The sequence below is a fragment of the Leptosomus discolor genome, chromosome 3 (genome assembly GCF_034619465.1).
Source record: "Leptosomus discolor isolate bLepDis1 chromosome 3, bLepDis1.hap2, whole genome shotgun sequence".
NCBI lineage: Eukaryota > Metazoa > Chordata > Aves > Leptosomiformes > Leptosomidae > Leptosomus > Leptosomus discolor.
In genome coordinates this window covers 62,104,284-62,121,668 of record NC_141393.1, presented here as the reverse complement: position 1 = coordinate 62,121,668, position 17,385 = coordinate 62,104,284, and the positions used below count along the sequence as shown (strand labels likewise).

Sequence of the window (17,385 nt, the reverse complement as noted above, 5' to 3'; positions counted from 1 at the left end):
TTCGATTCTGTAACAAAGCCTTGCTGAGGCACTCACCCTGTCTCTGCACAGAAGATGGCAGTACTTCCACCTCTCAGCCCTGTACGTCAATCATTTCCAAGTCCCACTAAATAGCCTTCTCCTGACAAAATCACAAAACAAATTCTATCTGAAGCTCAGCATGTGAAAGGCAGTTGCAGTTTCGGATATTTTTCTGTCTAAGCTAGCAATTATCAGACTGATCTAAACAAAATTCAGTCACCAATCCAGGAATGCATGGAGAGTTGCCCCAAAGCATGGGATAATCCCAGAAGAAAGCAGAGTGAAGGACCTTCCACCTGCTCCTAAATCTCTCCCACTCTTCTGGCTGCAGCTTCCAAAAAGGCCAGTTTCAGTAGCCATTAGATCTGAAGGTTGTCCCAGTCAGGATGTTAATACAAGACACAACTGAACCCATGGAAGGAAAACTTCTGAATGTGGATATGGGATCTGAGAGGGGGAAAACGAAGGAAGCTCAACACCCTTCCTACCTGCAGAGGTGACAGAGCAACCAGCACAACGTTACAGCACTGATGCAATGAGTTCTCACCTTTTCAGCTCCAGCAGGAAATCTCAGACATATGATAGAGCTCTAAAAGGAGACATAAGTACACGAGGAACAGACTTGGGCAGAAGTTCTTTTCGGGACTCCACATGGAAAGACACAGTAGATCCTGGAAAAAAACTTGTCACCTGCAGGTAGGGCATAATAATTGTTTCTGCCATGTGTCTCTCTGCCTTGCAGTCTGGCGGACAGGCAAGCAGTTGGAGGAAGGCACACATTAACCTTGCCTAATCAGGTGATCAGAAATACAGCCAAGGGGATGGAGCCAAGAACTGGCCAGCTCCCACCACAGACACATCAACTGAATCAACTGAAGCCAGGCACCCCAGAGGAAACAAGAGTGTTTAATCTTCCTGGAAAAACAAGATGATCTTTCAAGACAGTGTCTGAAACTTCCACTAAAAACAAAACAAAAGAACACTCTTCACCCCCACCCACTCAAAAAAACCCCACAGCCCAAACCCACACAGTTACAAAGCCAGAAGTTAAAAGGATTGAGGTCTTATTTTGACTGAGATGAGATGAAGGTCTCAGAAGATCCAATACAGCTGCGGTGGTATTTTTCTAGCTGTTAGCACTAGCATCTGCATCAGATCATCCCACGGACAAGCAGCTCTCCTTTTCACACAGTGTTAATAAACCTGCCAGGAATCAGCGCCAAGGATGGAATGCTGTAGGTTGGACTAGAAAAGACTTTTCTTTTAATCCAAAGCTGAGAGTTATACAAAAGTATTTCCAGTTTATTTGCCAATCCATACATATCAAGACTATTAACTGTAAAGATCTTAATTGCTGATTTGTGGTACTTCTCATTGTTTCTCATGGAAAGGCTACACAATGCACTAAGTTATCCCAGACTCCTTTTTGTCCAAAATGCACATCTTTCAGAATGACTTACAACAATGAAGAGGTTTATTTTAACTGATGATTAATTAAGAAATAATTTGCTTATTATAACTGAAGGTGGAGGATGATATAGGGGATTTGAACTGTAGCTTGTTACTCATTTCAGATGCTCCCTTTAATTATTTAGAAACAGTTTTGTGAGGAGACATGTAAATTAATTGCAAGAATACCCAAAAGAGATCAGAAAAGAAACCAGGTTATCTGGCCTCTAAGGATGAAAAAGTGAGCATTGCACCTGAAATTAAATAACCTTGTTATCAGAAACTGTCTTCAGTCTAAATCTATATCAGAACACACCTGCATTTTCAAACTGTATTTTAACTTGAGGCTAGAGATCATGTCTCCTAATTATCTGAAAAGCAAATGGAGCTTAATTATGTTTTATTTAATGTGTTACAACTGAAATCATGCTAATACTATTCACAAAATCATCCATACTTTTTCTACAGTTTCCCATACCTCTTCTTTATCTTCATGCAGGAAGCCAAAGAGGAAAATGTATACATCACCCTGCTTTACAGCCGCAAAATCTTCCCAGCGTCATTATTTGCATGAATGACAAAACCACTTTTTTTTTTCTTTAGTTGACGAGATAGTTGTGTTACTGGCCTTGACTAAGTACTAGGGAAATTAAAATCTGAAGAAGTTCCACCATCTTCACTACTATAATAATAGAAGATGAAAAATCATCTTCAATGATACGCTGGAAATAGCCATGCACTCACATCAGTTGCTTGTGGCAGAGGATTCAGCAGGAAATCGCAATCACGTTATTTAACTGCGCTTCAGGAATTCCCGCAGGGTCTTCAGCAGTTCAACTATTTTCATAGAATGTTTTTTGTGATATTCACGCAATTACTCAGCTCATGTACATTCACAGAAAAACTAGACATGACTATTTTTTCTGTTGAAAAAGTGAACGCATTTTTATCAAACAAAATCTGTCTTCACCTTTTTCCGTGTTAGAATGCAATACGCAGTCACGCAAGCATTTCGGAATAACTCTAGTATTTTATGTTGTTGCTGCCATCTACTCTCTCCTTACACCCCCGTAGCAGAGGCTTCACTGGGCTCTGCGTGCTCACACGACTCTCTGCTGCGGCTCAGTTAACTGGGAAGCTAAAATTTTAGGCTAACTACTTAACATCTAGTTTAACAGCAGCTAAACCAGTACAGCCATCTATTTCTGAAGCCTGTGTCACCAGACACAGCCACAAGACCAAACACTTAATGTCATTGTCAAACAACATTGATTCAAATTCCAGATTGACAGTATGTGTGTGTTCACAGTTGGGACAATTAAAACCCACAGAAAGCTAATAAGAATATTCAAGTTTAAAAGCTAGATGATACAAAAGAAATGGTATGTATTCAGCAACAACAGCAGAACACGTCAGTACTCATGCCACAAGACCCAGGTTGGTTCAAAGGTCAGATTTACACAGTAAGAAACCATTTAATGAGTAAAAAGGAATAAGGGTGGAATTCAAGATTTACGATTCAGATAAAAACATGAATGATTTAACTTATATAATTTTGAAATACTAATCGAAACTATGCCTAGATCTGAAGAAAGTCTTCTGAAGACATATTGAAAGAAAACATTTCGTTGTTTTTTTTTTTTTAAGAAATGAAAATGTTTAACTGTAAATAAAACAGGCAGTACTGACAGAGCAACTACAGTGACTGCTGAATATATAAGGTCTAATCTGTGTTAAGGATATGGAAAACTGAGGAAGAAAAATCCATGCATACATGACTAGCCAGAGACAGGGATATTTCAAGGACAATGTTTAAATAACAAAGGAATGAAAAGATAATATGATAATTTTTTCCCCCCTCATTTATTTCTTTTGAGCATTAAGACTTCATAAAGATTTTCAAGAATGCTGGTATTCTTGTAGGCCTGACCAAGCTTATAAACTATCAGTACATACTGCCAGGGTAAGAGATTATCCGTATTTACAAACTATGCCTGCCCAAAGTAAGTCGTTATCGTGTTAACGAGTAGATGCCCTCTGAGGTCAAGGTTCAGCTACTGGGAACAGCTTTGCACAAGACTGCGGTATTTAGGAAACCCTTCGTTCAGTGGCTGGACTCATGTCGGAACAGCAGGCTTGGTTACTGTGCATGCTGGTCCACTTCTGGCAAACCCTTAAGGGCTAGATTCTGCCACTCACTGTGAGTTGCTGTTCAGAGGGTGCCTGATCTAACGGTCCCTGCAGTCGAAGAAGCACTCCTGCTGACTTCATTAACTTCCGACAAGGTTAATTGGCTGTCTGCTACATGTAATGTGACTAAAAGAAGCAGAGCCTAATGGCATAGTAGGGTCAGACAGAACAAACTGATTTGTCATGTACGTATTTGAGGCAGAAATACACTTAAGTCAGAGATGTAAACCATGATCAGGTCCATTCTCCTGCTAATATGCAAGTCTCTCATATCATTAAAATTTAGGAGAGTGCTTGTACATATTAATACCAAAAATCCAGACCCAGGTAGATTTAAAACCAAAAATTCAGTCAGATAAACTCAGTAGTATTGGAAAAAACAGCAACTCAATATAAAACTAAATTAACTTTACGGAATGAAACTAGAAACTATAGGTATGAAGTTCATAGCAGATGCAGAATATCATTTGATGGAGTTATGTTAAAACCCCACCTTGAACTCTTAAGAGTAACAACGATCCTTTTACATTACCTCCACTGAAATCTCCTTTGGTGCCATGGGCCACTTGTGCTCATACTTTTCTTTCACAGTTTGTTCACTGTTCGCAGTTGGTGTTGAGTTCTCAGGCCGTACTCCATGGCTTGTTTTGCCCACCAGATTTTGAACTGATTTTACCATATTCTTTAAATCCTCCGGGTATGGAGTGGGATAACGTTTTAGATTTATTTCAACCTGAACATTCATAAAAAGAATTAAAGCACAAATACAAAATGAAAACAGCATGCAAACTAAAACCATGGTTACAGTACTGAGGCTAAGTGCAAATTCCTCAAATTTTTAATTAATCTGTTTGAGGCAATGTGTTACACAGAGCTATCTTCATGGATTTTTGGACTGAAATTTGCTCTCAGTTACACGATGTCAACCTGCAATGGAATTTCAGTGACATAAAATAATGGATGGGAATGGTTCCCTGTAAACCTGTCTTTTACCCTGTGAGAGTATTGTATTTTAATTCTACACTTCGCTTGAGAGTATTGACATATTAAATCACACTTTTTCAAAACAATATGGGTGTAAATGCAGAAATAATTTAGCTATATTCAGTGTACTGAATTAATCTGAATTATCTATGGCAGCTGAGAACAGAATCTGATCTACTGGGAGCTATTTGCTCTTTGAGATGTATGATGCTATGTGCACTCAAGTGTACCTTACTCTTTTCTTACACAGAAAATACAGGAAAACAGGCTCAAACCACTACAGAATTCACCCTAGGTTGCACTGAATGGAACTTTGACTGACTGACAGACCTACAGATATTCTAGAAACTCCCATATTTTGCATTTATAATTTTTATCACTCAGAAGTAGAGAAACGCTGTATTTCCCAAGTCCAAAGTAATCTTAACTTGAAGACAACGCTACAAAATCTCAAGGTTGAGTGAAAGGGGAAGAGCGGCTGAGAAGGCTCACGTATGACATCACCCCCCGTCACCTGACAAGACCTTACGCTACCAGCAAACTGCTCTGGGGAGATGGTGCAGAAAATGACCATGGCAGGAACGACCCAAGCAAGGAAGACGACGTACGTGATGCTGACCTCTCCTTATACCTCCTGCACTGAGCTACAGACATATTTTGTCCGCTGAACATCACACCACATGATGAGAAGAGACACTGAAGGAGCTGAGGTGTGCATCCAAAGCACAACCTCGGCAAGGCTGCTTGCGCTGCGCAGAGAGCACGGGCAACTTGTAGGCCTGTCCCAGCCTGTGACAGACGCTTCCCTCTCAGCACAGGGGCCTCTCCTCCGCAGAGCACCCCCTGCCCTTCCCACTTCATGCTCCAAACCTGCCCCATCTCCACTGCCTTTGTCTGAGCTGTGAAAGATGGTGGTGGCTTAAGCACCAAACCTGGGACTTACAAGGCGAACACACTCTGCAGAGCGGCAAGCTGAGGGCACCTAACAGCCGCCAAATGCTGTCAGCTGAAACGCAGAAGGTGCTAGCTGAGCCTGCTGCTCTCTTTGGGCCTGAATTCAGGGTGGAAATGCAGTAAAATCCTTCAACAGAGTAAAATTACAGCTCCCAGCACAAGCTGTGTGTGTCAGGATACCTGTTCCCGATTATGAGGCTGGGAAATTTGAAATTACTCCACATTTACCAGGTGATAAGTATTTGGAAGCGTTTGCCACAAATAAGCTTCTATCTCATTGTGTATGCAAGGTAAGCAAAGGGAGCTTACTTCTAACAGCTCTCTATTACAGCTGCTGGATTTTAAATTCCTAACGAGTAGGAAAAACGTAATTTTGGATTGGAATGAATATAATCTGTTGATAGGAATATTTTAGAAGCAAAAGCATGATTGATTTGGCAAATCAAACTATATGAAATACTAGCATATAATTCCGAACCACAATAGAATAAGCATTACGGATAATAGATTCTACCATGACTGTAACATAAAACATTAAAATGTATGACTGTATTGTCATATGTTAATAAAAAATTTCAACAGAAAAAATAAATTAAGTCTGTAAAGAATTACTAAAGCTCTGGTTGATTTACGGTTGAAAGAAATCGTATTTAGATGTGGCCTAATCAAGCAATTGCTTTTTCACAAAATTCAGGCCATGATTTAAGTGTAAGGTCTACAGACAAACATGGCTAAAAGTCAAGTTATAGCACAAATCCTCAGTAAGTACTTGTCAGGGAAAAATCAACTGAAAGACTTTCACGAGATAGACAAGTCAGACAGGGATTTCAGCAAGAGTTTCATATCACTGTGAGTATTAATATTAAACAGTAAAAATACTGGCAGCTGTGGTAGGTGATATCCACTAGAATGCAGATGTTTTCATCACTGATTTGGACTTGTACAGAGGAAATCTGTATTCCTTGTCTATACAATTCTTGTATGTTTAATGCTACACCAAAAGTAGCACGACCCTGAAAACAGAATTTTCAAAGTTCAAAATCCTTGGTGGAAGAAGTTATTGAACAATTTCAATTACCAAATCTAGTTTAACATATAGTTGGTTAAGAGTTCCATTTTAACTATTAAAGATAAAAAGGGAAAACTATGTATGCTTTTATAAAACACTCCTGATATTTGTGGTTACTGCCTAGTGATAATTTAAGTTAACCTTGAAATTCAACCCATTAAGGTCCAGTGAAACTACCAAAAATGTACATCTTAAAAACATGTTAAAAACCTCCCTAAGACCTGCTGCAACACACAGATGGAGTGACACATGCTAAATGCTCAAAAGGCTCCAGCAATCAGCGTTTAGTTCGTGTGCAGGCATCTAAACACAGGCTGGTGAACAGTTCCCTCAAATAACTCTCTACCACACTTTTGTGGTCATTCACACATGGCGATGAATTGGCATTGCTGGGAAAGACCACAGACATGCCAGAATGCAAATGAGCATTTCTATCTTATTAATTCATGGCTTGGGCAAAGAGACTGCTTTCCCTGATAGGGGAAAAATCCCACACACCTTCAGTGGGTAATCTTTTCCTTTCACAGCCTGGCAAGATTTCCTGGGTTTGAACAGTATTAATAATTTCTCTGCTTCCAGTTTTTACAAACCACAAGTGTTTATGGGTATCTGATGTACACACAGTGAGACATGAGAGAGGAGAGATGCTCTCTTCAAGGTACACAGACAGGAGGAAATACCTGATCAGCTCCTAGCTCCCCGCTTAGCTTTTCATTTAGTAATTCCTCCCCATATCAGCGGTAACTACAGCATCAGCTGCAAAATTTAGTGTTTTGGTCTGATGAGAAGACCTTAGATCATTATGGAGCAGAGGAACATTGGATTGTATATGGGAACAGAGGAATCTCATGCAGCAACAGATTCAGTATGACAGCATTGGTTTATACCCACTCTCTATGGATGGGAAGGAGAAAGTTAAGACAGACCTCCAGGAAATATATTCTAGGTTGGACTCTTACACAGCTAAGGAGCGGTGATACAAAGGATAAAGACTGTCTTGACCCTCGGATGGCCAAGCCAAAATGTTACGGAGAGGTGCAGCCCTGTGGGACACAGACCACCCACATGTACAAACCGTCCCTCCGTGGGCAGTATCGCTGGCCGCAGGCTGCCCTCCTCCTGTCCTGCTGCAGCTGACCCATGCACGCCTCTGGGGACGTGAACTCCACTCCACAGCCTGCAGCTTTGGCAGCAGCTGCCCAGGAGGAGCAACCAGCCCTGCAACCAGAGCATCCTGAACAGCTCTGGGACAGCGCGCCGGGGCCTGGGCCCACACCACGCAGAGACATCTGCTCACGGCATAGGCACGGGCCAGCTATTTCTGCGAAGTGCTGCTTCTAGGAAACCGGCAGACGTGGTACTGTGTCTCGGGTTGTTTGCCTCCCCGTTCCCCGTATCGCAGGTGGCAGCTTTTGAACTGAGGTACAGGAGCAGCGTTCGGTGGATGAAGGATTTATTTTTTTCTACAAGAACAGTTTACTCAAAGGAAACATTTGTTTCAGTCATTTACAGTGTTTTGAAATATATTGAAACCAAAATGGCTACCAAAGTGATGCAATCCATATATTATACTTCAATATTTAAAATAAAGGTTGCTTTTTTTACTTCATTCTCTGTTTCAATACAGCAGCAGAGTCCCTTATGTCTAGTTACAAGAGGCAGACGAAAATTCCTAATTGGGAAAAATATTAAAAAGAAAAATCCAAAATTTCCAAGAAGATCTAAATGGAATATTAAATAGTTCTTAATAACAGTATTGTTAATTTTAAAAATAAATATTATTTAAATCTCCTCCTCATATGATTTTTGTCTCTGGCAATACATTTTATGTTGGGTATCCTACCACAGTTAAAAATTTGCAGTGTTTAAGTGTTTGATCTGGGGTAATTCCTTCATATTAATCAAGAAATAGAAATTTTCATGCCACGTAAACGTAGATGGTCCTGACAATATCCTTCTAACTGTAACCGATTAAGGGCTCAATTGAAAACTCTGGAATTATACTGATTTCAGATAACTGGGAGGATATTCATGTTTTGATCTTCATTTTTGGTAGGTTACAAAATTGATGAGAGATACTCTCTCCACGGCATATTCCTCTGTAACTCCAAGTCGCAAAGCTCTCGTTGACTTCCACTTTGACAGGAATATGGAACCCCCTATGTGATCTAAATATTTCTTCAGAACTGGGTATTTGGAACACAAAACAGTTCAATGCAGGATCTGTAAATTGGACCCTGTCCGTAATACGTGAATACCAGAATAAATCAAATAGAACTCACCTTAACTTTCCCTGCATTTTCCTCCTCTTCCTTTTTTTCTTCAAATTCAAAGGCAACAGTCATACGCTGCTGTCTCTGCTCCTCCCATAAGGTAGGGTTAAAACTATCACTGTCTGACTGGAAATCTACAGTTAAATTGCAAACAGCAACACACAAGAACAAGCAATTAGTGTACCCAGCAGAAGACTGGAAATGATCTAAAAAGACATGTTCTTAGGTGAGCCTGTAATCTTGGGTTATCATTTTAAAACCATTGAGGGGGGAAAGAGTACTAAGTGTTAAACCATTACAAACAGAGTTTAATATTAAAACTGAAATGACAGGGATGGGAAGCAACAGGGTTTCGGGGCAGATCTGGAGCGAAGGGAGAGTATGAAAACTTTCTAATTAACGTAGTGATGTGCGGAGCTCTCGGTTCTGTCAGGCTCAGAGCTCTGAACCTCACACGTCTGGGAGCTGGCCCACGCCCCAGCTCTCTCAGGTGGGTCCAGTGTCTCTGCAGGCTCAACTGGCTCTGGCCAGCAGCCTGTCCACACAGCAGCAAGGCATATCCTAGCACGTCCGTCCCATGCACATTCAATTCCCAGGTTCAAACTGTGTATACAAAGCCATTCTTCTGAAAAGGAAGCATTTAAGGAAATGTAAATCTGATGGCCTGAGAACAATGGATTTGCAAACAGGATTCCTTCGTGTATGACAAAATACAGGCCGTTACATGTGCACCACTGGCTTTATGTCTCAGAAGAGACATTCAAACACAGAACCACGTCTGAAAGCCCTTCCTCTCCCTCTCTCTGTTTTTCTCTCCAGTATCTAAACAGGCCCTGTCCCTGCCTCTGTAGGAACTGCTGATGGTGTTTTACCTTCATCACTGCGGGGTTGCTGGGGAAACATGTAGTTAGTCAGTACTCTCTGCTTTGTTTCTGGGTGAGCCTCAGTTTGCAGTGGAATGAGAGCCTTGGACTGCACAGGAAAAGCAAAACAAAGAGCTGTTATCTCAGAGCAGGGATGTTGAGATAGGATTTTAGCATCTGATCAATAGAAAATACAAGATTAACTAAAATTCTATATGAAAATAAACTTCTCTGTGGACTAAACCAAGTACTAATCTGATGGAAATACCTCCTTCTCCCATTCCTCACTTCTGTAATTCATGCTAGGATCAACAGAAGAACATTAAAATATCAGAAATACTGACTGCATGTTCAGGCACACCAGTGAGGAAGCTCAAGGCTCAGTGGAACACAGCTGCAACTACACAGTTAAAACACCCACGTTATGGCTATGATCTATTTTAAGCTAGGCTAATGAGGAGTAAATTCACAATAGTTATTGGTTCATCTGAGGGTAAACCTGGTGCAAGATACTGGAGAATTTACATGGAGGCACTCTGAATATTCAGATGTTACTGTTCTGGTTTACTTCAGTTGATTATTTTTTATTATTGCTTTGCTCTAGCGTAGCATCTAGGAGCGACTGTCATGGTTCACAGAATAGGCAATCTATGCTACACCGTAGAGAAGTCAAAATGCTGAAAAAATATTGTATTTTTAAAAGGAAGTGCATGCTCTGTGGCTGGGCTGAGGAGTCATGCAATGTTATTGTTTTAATGGAAATTAGAGTGAAAAAACCAAGAATCCTTATTTACCACATTAAAATTTACTCATCATTTTCTATTATGCCTCCCATGTAGTTTCCCCTCCCTTCAGCTTTAAAATTTTTTGCTTAGCTGTAGAAGTAAAACGTCCATTTAAGGAGCAGTGCAATAAGAATGTACCAGTGTAAATCTACCGACTGCAGGGCATTCGGCTGTGATTTGAGGGCACGGCTGAATGGTACGCACTGGCCAGGAGCCCACGAGGGTTTTATCTGATACCTTGACAAAGACACGGCCCTGTCTGCTGGACTATGGACAGGCTCGGGCTCTGCTCCGAGCGGTTCTGCAGCCAGCAGTGCTCAGCACGGGCAAATGCACATGATCCCTGCACACAGGCAGCTGCAGGACCCGAGTCCCTCTGGCTTTTTCATACGGGTAAAAGGATGGATTAATCTCCAGTGGCACGATAATTGGCCCCTGAAGATTTATTCTCATAAACTTCAGTTAAAGAGGTACAATATCTGACCACAGGCATTATTGCAAAATGAGAAAGATGAGATTATGAGAATTTATGGAGATTACTAAAAACTGTTAGGTACGTCGAACATTTCTAACATTGTACAAACTGAGTTTTTCTCCATTTAGAGTTAAATTGTGGAAGTGCAAAATTATTCTATCCTGGAAAGGATCGAGACTTATTTTAGTGCTCAGATTCTGGTTGAACTGCTACATTTCTCAATGTTCACACTACGTAATTGTTTTAAAAGAGAGTCCTAGAGAATATACAGTAGTGAAACCAAACACCCTGGAACAAAGAAAGACATACTTAAATTTAAAAGGAACTTAATTGATGTTTTCTCCAACACAAGACTAAGAGCTCTTGTGCCTCTTTTACATGTTTTAACTCCCACTGACTGTAATGGAGTTTAAAATACACAGGAATGGAAGCAGGAGCAGGAAAAGGGCAAAGGAAGACGACAAGAATGGAGGCATAGATGGAGCAAAGGATGGGACAAACTAATAACAACTTTGATAAAAAAGTCTTACCTCTTGAATTTCTATTTACAAAATACTCTCTTGATATTTTAGGCTTTATTGCAAGTGATAAATCCTGCAAAGGTGATCTTTCCAAGTTAGTGAATGACAGCCAGAAGAATCTATACCTTGACAGGAAAGTATAAAGCTGGACTGGGAGCAAATACTTCTAAAATTCTACTACAATCATGTATTAAATTACGGTTTAATTTACGGCCCTTGATAAGACCCCGAAGTTACTAAAGGAAATATGAAGATTGAAAGTCATTACCTGGTTGTCAGAAAGCCACAAAGCTGCAAGTTCTTTAAGTTTAGTAAAAGTGAATGGTAAATTCTTCAGTCTGTAAACGATAATATTGGAACAACATGAATCCTTCATTTCCACAATAATTTCTTTTAAAGATTTGCATGTAGCATGTTTATCTTGATCATGCTGAAATTGCTATGATTTCATATCTTTATTTTCTCTCACTTTTTACCAAAACACAATACTTTGTTAAGGGCATTCCCTGTTAAAAGTGACATTTGGAATCTAAAACTACTGCCATCACACCCTAAAAGTACTGATATTTTGCCTTGGCAATAATGTAACTGAAGTTACAGCTTGTAACACAGAAAACAGACAAAATCTTGGTTCCAGGGAGACTTACAGGAAAGACGTAACGTTTTTCAGTGTAGCTAACAGAAATCCTTTTGTTGGACATCAACGTTTTGGAAAAGAAATACTCTAAGGTTATTGAAAATTCATTTTTTCAGAAATGTTAGGAAAAAGATTAAAACAATATAAATATTCATAGTGAACCTAAATGACAAAATTAAATGAAACAGGAAAAAACCCTAGCAGTTTAATTTTACATGTAAACACATTTCCTAAAAGTGATTGGCACGTGGGAATGGGGAAATGCTGGCTAGATACTTGTGGGATCTTCGTTCATATTTTTCCCACTAATTCTGAACATATTATTTTCACTTTCCAGGCTGCACCAACACAAGAGGGCTGTCCTAACCACATGCTGACATTCTCCCATCCTTGTGTTACAGGCGGTTAAGGAATCGGAGGACTGTAGGAAAAAAAGGACTGACGAAAGGACTGTCTACAAAGACAAAAGCTAAATGTGATTCAACAGAAAGAAAAGAGGAAAAGCCCTTTCCCGAGGGAGTCAGACAATCGTGGAAAGAAAGTCTCTTACAGACATGTTCTCTCAGATACAGACAGGCAATCCACTGTCAGGTACTCCACCTGCACAGTCCCATCAGGAAGAATCCTTCACCCCTCTACCAGTGAATAACCAACAATATTCCTACAGTCATTTTCATACTAAAAATCTATCTGTATTTCTGGGAGACAAGCACCTCACAGCTTTTGTACCATTGACTCTATGCAGCGCTGCGGAAGTATATCTGTTACAGAATTACTGTAGACATAATTTTTACCTGTTATTTCTGAAAGCAGCGTGTACTTCCTGCAAGTAACACCTTTTAAAGATCTTAAAAAGAATACCTTCTACTAGAAACGACTGCTCCGTAAAAGTGAAATAAATTGACACAAACGTATACACATACACAGAGTGCCATGACATAATCTCCAACGCAGTGCCTGCATAGCTTAGAGCAGTTTTACATGCGTGTGCATGTTTAAACCTAGAATCAATGCCGTAAGAAAGTAAGGAGTACCTAAACTATCTGAAATTTAATTTTCATTCCTGTCTTATCATAAAATGAATACCACAGCGTGGAACAGTGCAGTGTGTGACATTCTTTACAAATCAAGTTTACAAGTCTAAGCTTTAATAGCTAACATAAAGATCCTTACATAGTGTTTATCCACATGTTTTATTCAGAGCTTTTCTCCTGTATAAAGAGAGAATATCTTTTCCTTTTCAAGTGACACCTTTATTTCTTTACACTTTAGAATTCAGTACCTGTAACATAAGTTTCAAAACTCTACAGAAACCTTTATCTGCAGGGGTTTACTGGTGGTGTTTCCATTGCACTTGAGAAGTGTGTATCAGAGGGAGAAGCAAAATTGGTAAGCATGCTTCAGAAATTATGTGTGGCAAGGGTATCTCCAAGCTGGCTTTTCCTTTCCATATTAAAACAAACCACAGAATTCTTTATTTTTAATTCTTGCTTGCCAATAAACCTGGAAACCTGGTTTTAAACATCTGAAAAGGTCCAATTTTAAGGGGTCTTTAAAAGAAAAAAAATCTCAAATTAGAGATGAAAACATGGAAGCATCCAACATCACTACTGTTTTTCAAAAATTTTCAACCACAATAAGCCTCAGCCTCTTTTTCTAACTGCAATTTGTTTTTGCAAGTTTAAGACTGCTTTTTAAGTTGTGAACTTAGGAACACTTCTCCTTCATCTCTACGAACAATGCACATGCAAACACTGACTTCTGTGAACAACTCAATTACCACGTGATTTTGCATTGTACCCACACTCAAAACAAGGCCCGTGATAATTGTTACTTACACTGTAGCAGTTGAATCATGAAAGGCAAATACGTAAATGCTTTTCTAGCTTCATCAGTACAAATAAGGGTATAGCACAGCTACAAAGGCTCTCAAATATTAGCTTGGATGTAGGTGGATTACTTTCCACACAGGCCAAATTCTATTTGGCACAACTCAGCATAACTCTTCTGATTTCAAAGAACTAACTCGCATCATCCTCAGTAAAGGATGTGGCCTCCTCTGAAGAGAAAACTGTTCATCAGTGATTAATCTGCACTGCTCCCACTGATCTGACACATGGCTGCATTCAGATATCGTTCCAAAGAAACGCAAAGCTTACAGCTCTGCTGTTCAACAGAGAGCTTTTCTTTTATGCTTCAATGCTGAAACTTCTCACTAGACAGTTTGGAAAATTGCACATGTAAATATATGGGAAAAGATATTCACAATAGTAGATGAAACTTTAATTGGTGCATCAGTAGTTAATTAAGAAGATGGCCAAATTAAATTAACTTACAATTCAAAGGCAAACTACGCTGTACCAAAATGACTTATTCTCACTATTTCTCTCAGCCTGAATAAATCACCTTTGCATGAGGCCACTTCTCTACTGGAAGGTGCCGTTTGATTCTTGCAGAGCAACTGCAGCCCAGCAGTCAGGGCTGGGAATAGGACTAACAGCAGTACAGCCATAGACCCTGCCACCTTCAGCATCGGCCGAACGGCATCCAGAGGTACGAAGCTGGTGGGCAAGCAGTACCTCTGAACCTTCCCACAACTACACGAGCTCCAACACTTGCCAGCCACCCCCTGTGTATGCTTTCTTGCATGAGCAAGTTTCACTCTTGGGCAATTTTTTAATCGCTAATAACTTCCATTTGCAATCTCTTCAACTGATTTGTAAACAGAGCCGAAAATGTGACAGTCAAATTAAAGAAATCTCTTAGTGCTACAGAGATTATCTGTATTCATACTAATTAGGTTAAACTACATGCAAAAACATGTATGCCATTGGTAAACGTAAAAGTTAAAAAGTTATTAATAAAAATATTCAGGGTAAACCCTGAAGCACCAACTGATTTTTCAGGAAAACAACTATCTGCAGTAATAGTTTGGAAAAGCCTGAAACACATATGTTCTTTTTATAGTGTTTAATTTTCAGACAGAAAATATTTTCTTATGAGGAAAAAGGAGAAGAAATTTGCCCTGAAGTTACTCAGGCAAATAAAACCAAATTCAATCAAAAACCAGCACACATTTTCAAACGACATCCGTAAACATTAAACTGTTGTAACGTATGACTGCACAACCTCAAAGAAGCTGCATGTCAGCGTGTCATGTCATTCTGGAATGAGGACTTTAGAATAATTCTTTCCATTATTAATCCTACATCTTTCACATAATTTGTTAAGTTTGTAAGGGCTAAATACTTTAAGAGTAAGTTAATGAAGATTATTCATGGAACACAAGAAAAGCAAAGAAAATGTCATTGATACTGTTTAAATATAAAAAATTTCAAATGTAGACCTTTAAGGGGTCTTATGGGGTGCAGGTGGTCTTTGCTTTTATTGTAAGTCTCCTGACAGATATAATCTTAACTTTTCTTTCTTGATAACAATCAGTTTTCTCATAGTTTTGTAAAATAACCCACTACCAGGTACTAAATTTTGTTTTTGTTATGCGCTAAGTAAGCAAGCTCAGAGCATGGGAAGAGTTTCCACTGACTACTAGTTTGAGTAACACAACATACAAGAGCTTACCAAACACCTAGGGAAATATTCTCCAGATTAAATGATGCATATATTATACTTCAGTGTCATTCAGAAAGAACTTCCAAATAATAACCCAAACATGAAAAATTCATGTCAAAACATATTGAAAGTTAATCATAACATGCAGCATTGCCAGTCGGTCAAGCCCACAGATAGTTGCTATTTGTGGCAGTTCTCCAAGGTAACTCTCAGCAAATTGGTAATAATAGGGTTTTCAGAATGAGAAAGTTTAAAAGAACATGATTCATATCAACCCATCAACATACTATTCACAAAACCACTTGTGGATATACACGGCCAGAAGTAATTATCTCTTTGGCAATGAGCAATATCGTATAATTAAATAGCTAACTAGAAAAAAAAAAGGTACATCAGGAAACAGCTTTGTTTTTGAATGGATCATGTAATCTTAGGACCTTTTTTCATCTAACTTCTGTGGGTGAGATTCAGAGCAGTAACTGAGTTGTGACCCCAGGATGGAAGCAGAAGCAGCGCAAATACAGAAAGGTGATGACTCTTTCAGCTCTTTAAGAACAATCTAAAACTAAAAGAAAGGTTACTTACCAGTAACCGATGCTCTTTGAGAAGTGTAGCCCAAATGTACATTCTAACAATTCTACCTCTCAATCACAGGACTCATACCTGGAAGGACTCTGAGGAGAGAGGAGAAGCAGATGGAAGACAAATGTATATGTGGACTACACATTGTGAAGAACACCGGTTACTGGTAAGACATCTTTTTTTTTCTTTGAATGAATCCCATGTGCACTCTTAACAGTGACTGAATCCAAGCAGCTACTCCCAGTGACTCATTACGTGGGGAGGTCTCAGTATCTCTCATGCAAGTAGTAATTGCACAACTACTTTATCAAATGCTGCATTGGTTCCCAAAGCACTGGAGACAGCGTTACGCCTGGCAAAGGCAAGGATGAGTCTCCAGGTAGCTGCATTGCAAGTATCTGGAGTCAAAAGTTTCCTGACTGCAGAGGGAGAAGCCACCTAAGCTCTGCTCAGTTGCACACTAGCCCTCATTAGACTCCACTTTAGCAATCTGATAGCAAGTCAGGATTCAACCCATCATTGCCTTTTATTGCGTAGAGACAACTGAATACTGCATTTCCTAGGGATGAAGAGCCTGTATATAGGGCTGAAAAGGTTTGGACCTGTAAAGATAAAAGGAGAGAGGACTCCTAGCTATGGAGAGGAGAAGTATAGATATAGTCTTAGAGTGTATGGCATGGGAAAGAAAATCTGGAGTCTAATTCCCTGGTTAAAATAGAATTCTGACATGAATGTCTGAAGAAAGTCCTGCAGCTAAATTGCTTTTGGTCAATTAAGATCAGCAAGGTCCGTCTTACAGCGATGAGGGCCTTCAGAAGACATGGAACAAGAGCGAAAGTCTGTGGTAGCTGAAGCCATATTATTAAAAATGCACTAGGAGGTCCAAACACTGACCAACCTTTGAGCAAGATGTGTCAACTCAAAAATTGGAGATTCCCATTAGTCTGAGCAGCAAAGAGGTCTATGTCAGGTTTGCCTCCTTCCTGAAAGACATCCAATCAGGATGTTAGAC

At 39.6% G+C, this 17,385-nt stretch overlaps 1 protein-coding gene across 3 annotated transcripts in view; it reads right to left on the bottom strand.

Annotated features, from left to right (window-relative positions):
- Positions 1 to 17,385, bottom strand: part of LRRC7 (leucine rich repeat containing 7) — a 90,733-nt gene that overhangs the window by 25,944 nt on the left and 47,404 nt on the right. For all 3 annotated transcript variants that reach the window (XM_086462186.1, XM_086462188.1, XM_086462189.1), the window contains exons 12-15: positions 11,853 to 11,922; positions 9,813 to 9,912; positions 8,950 to 9,074; positions 4,193 to 4,393 (exon numbers count right to left, since the gene is read on the bottom strand). In XM_086462186.1, coding sequence (XP_086318312.1) covers positions 4,193 to 4,393; positions 8,950 to 9,074; positions 9,813 to 9,912; positions 11,853 to 11,922 — 496 coding nt within the window. The remainder of the gene's footprint in view (positions 1 to 4,192; positions 4,394 to 8,949; positions 9,075 to 9,812; positions 9,913 to 11,852; positions 11,923 to 17,385) is intronic.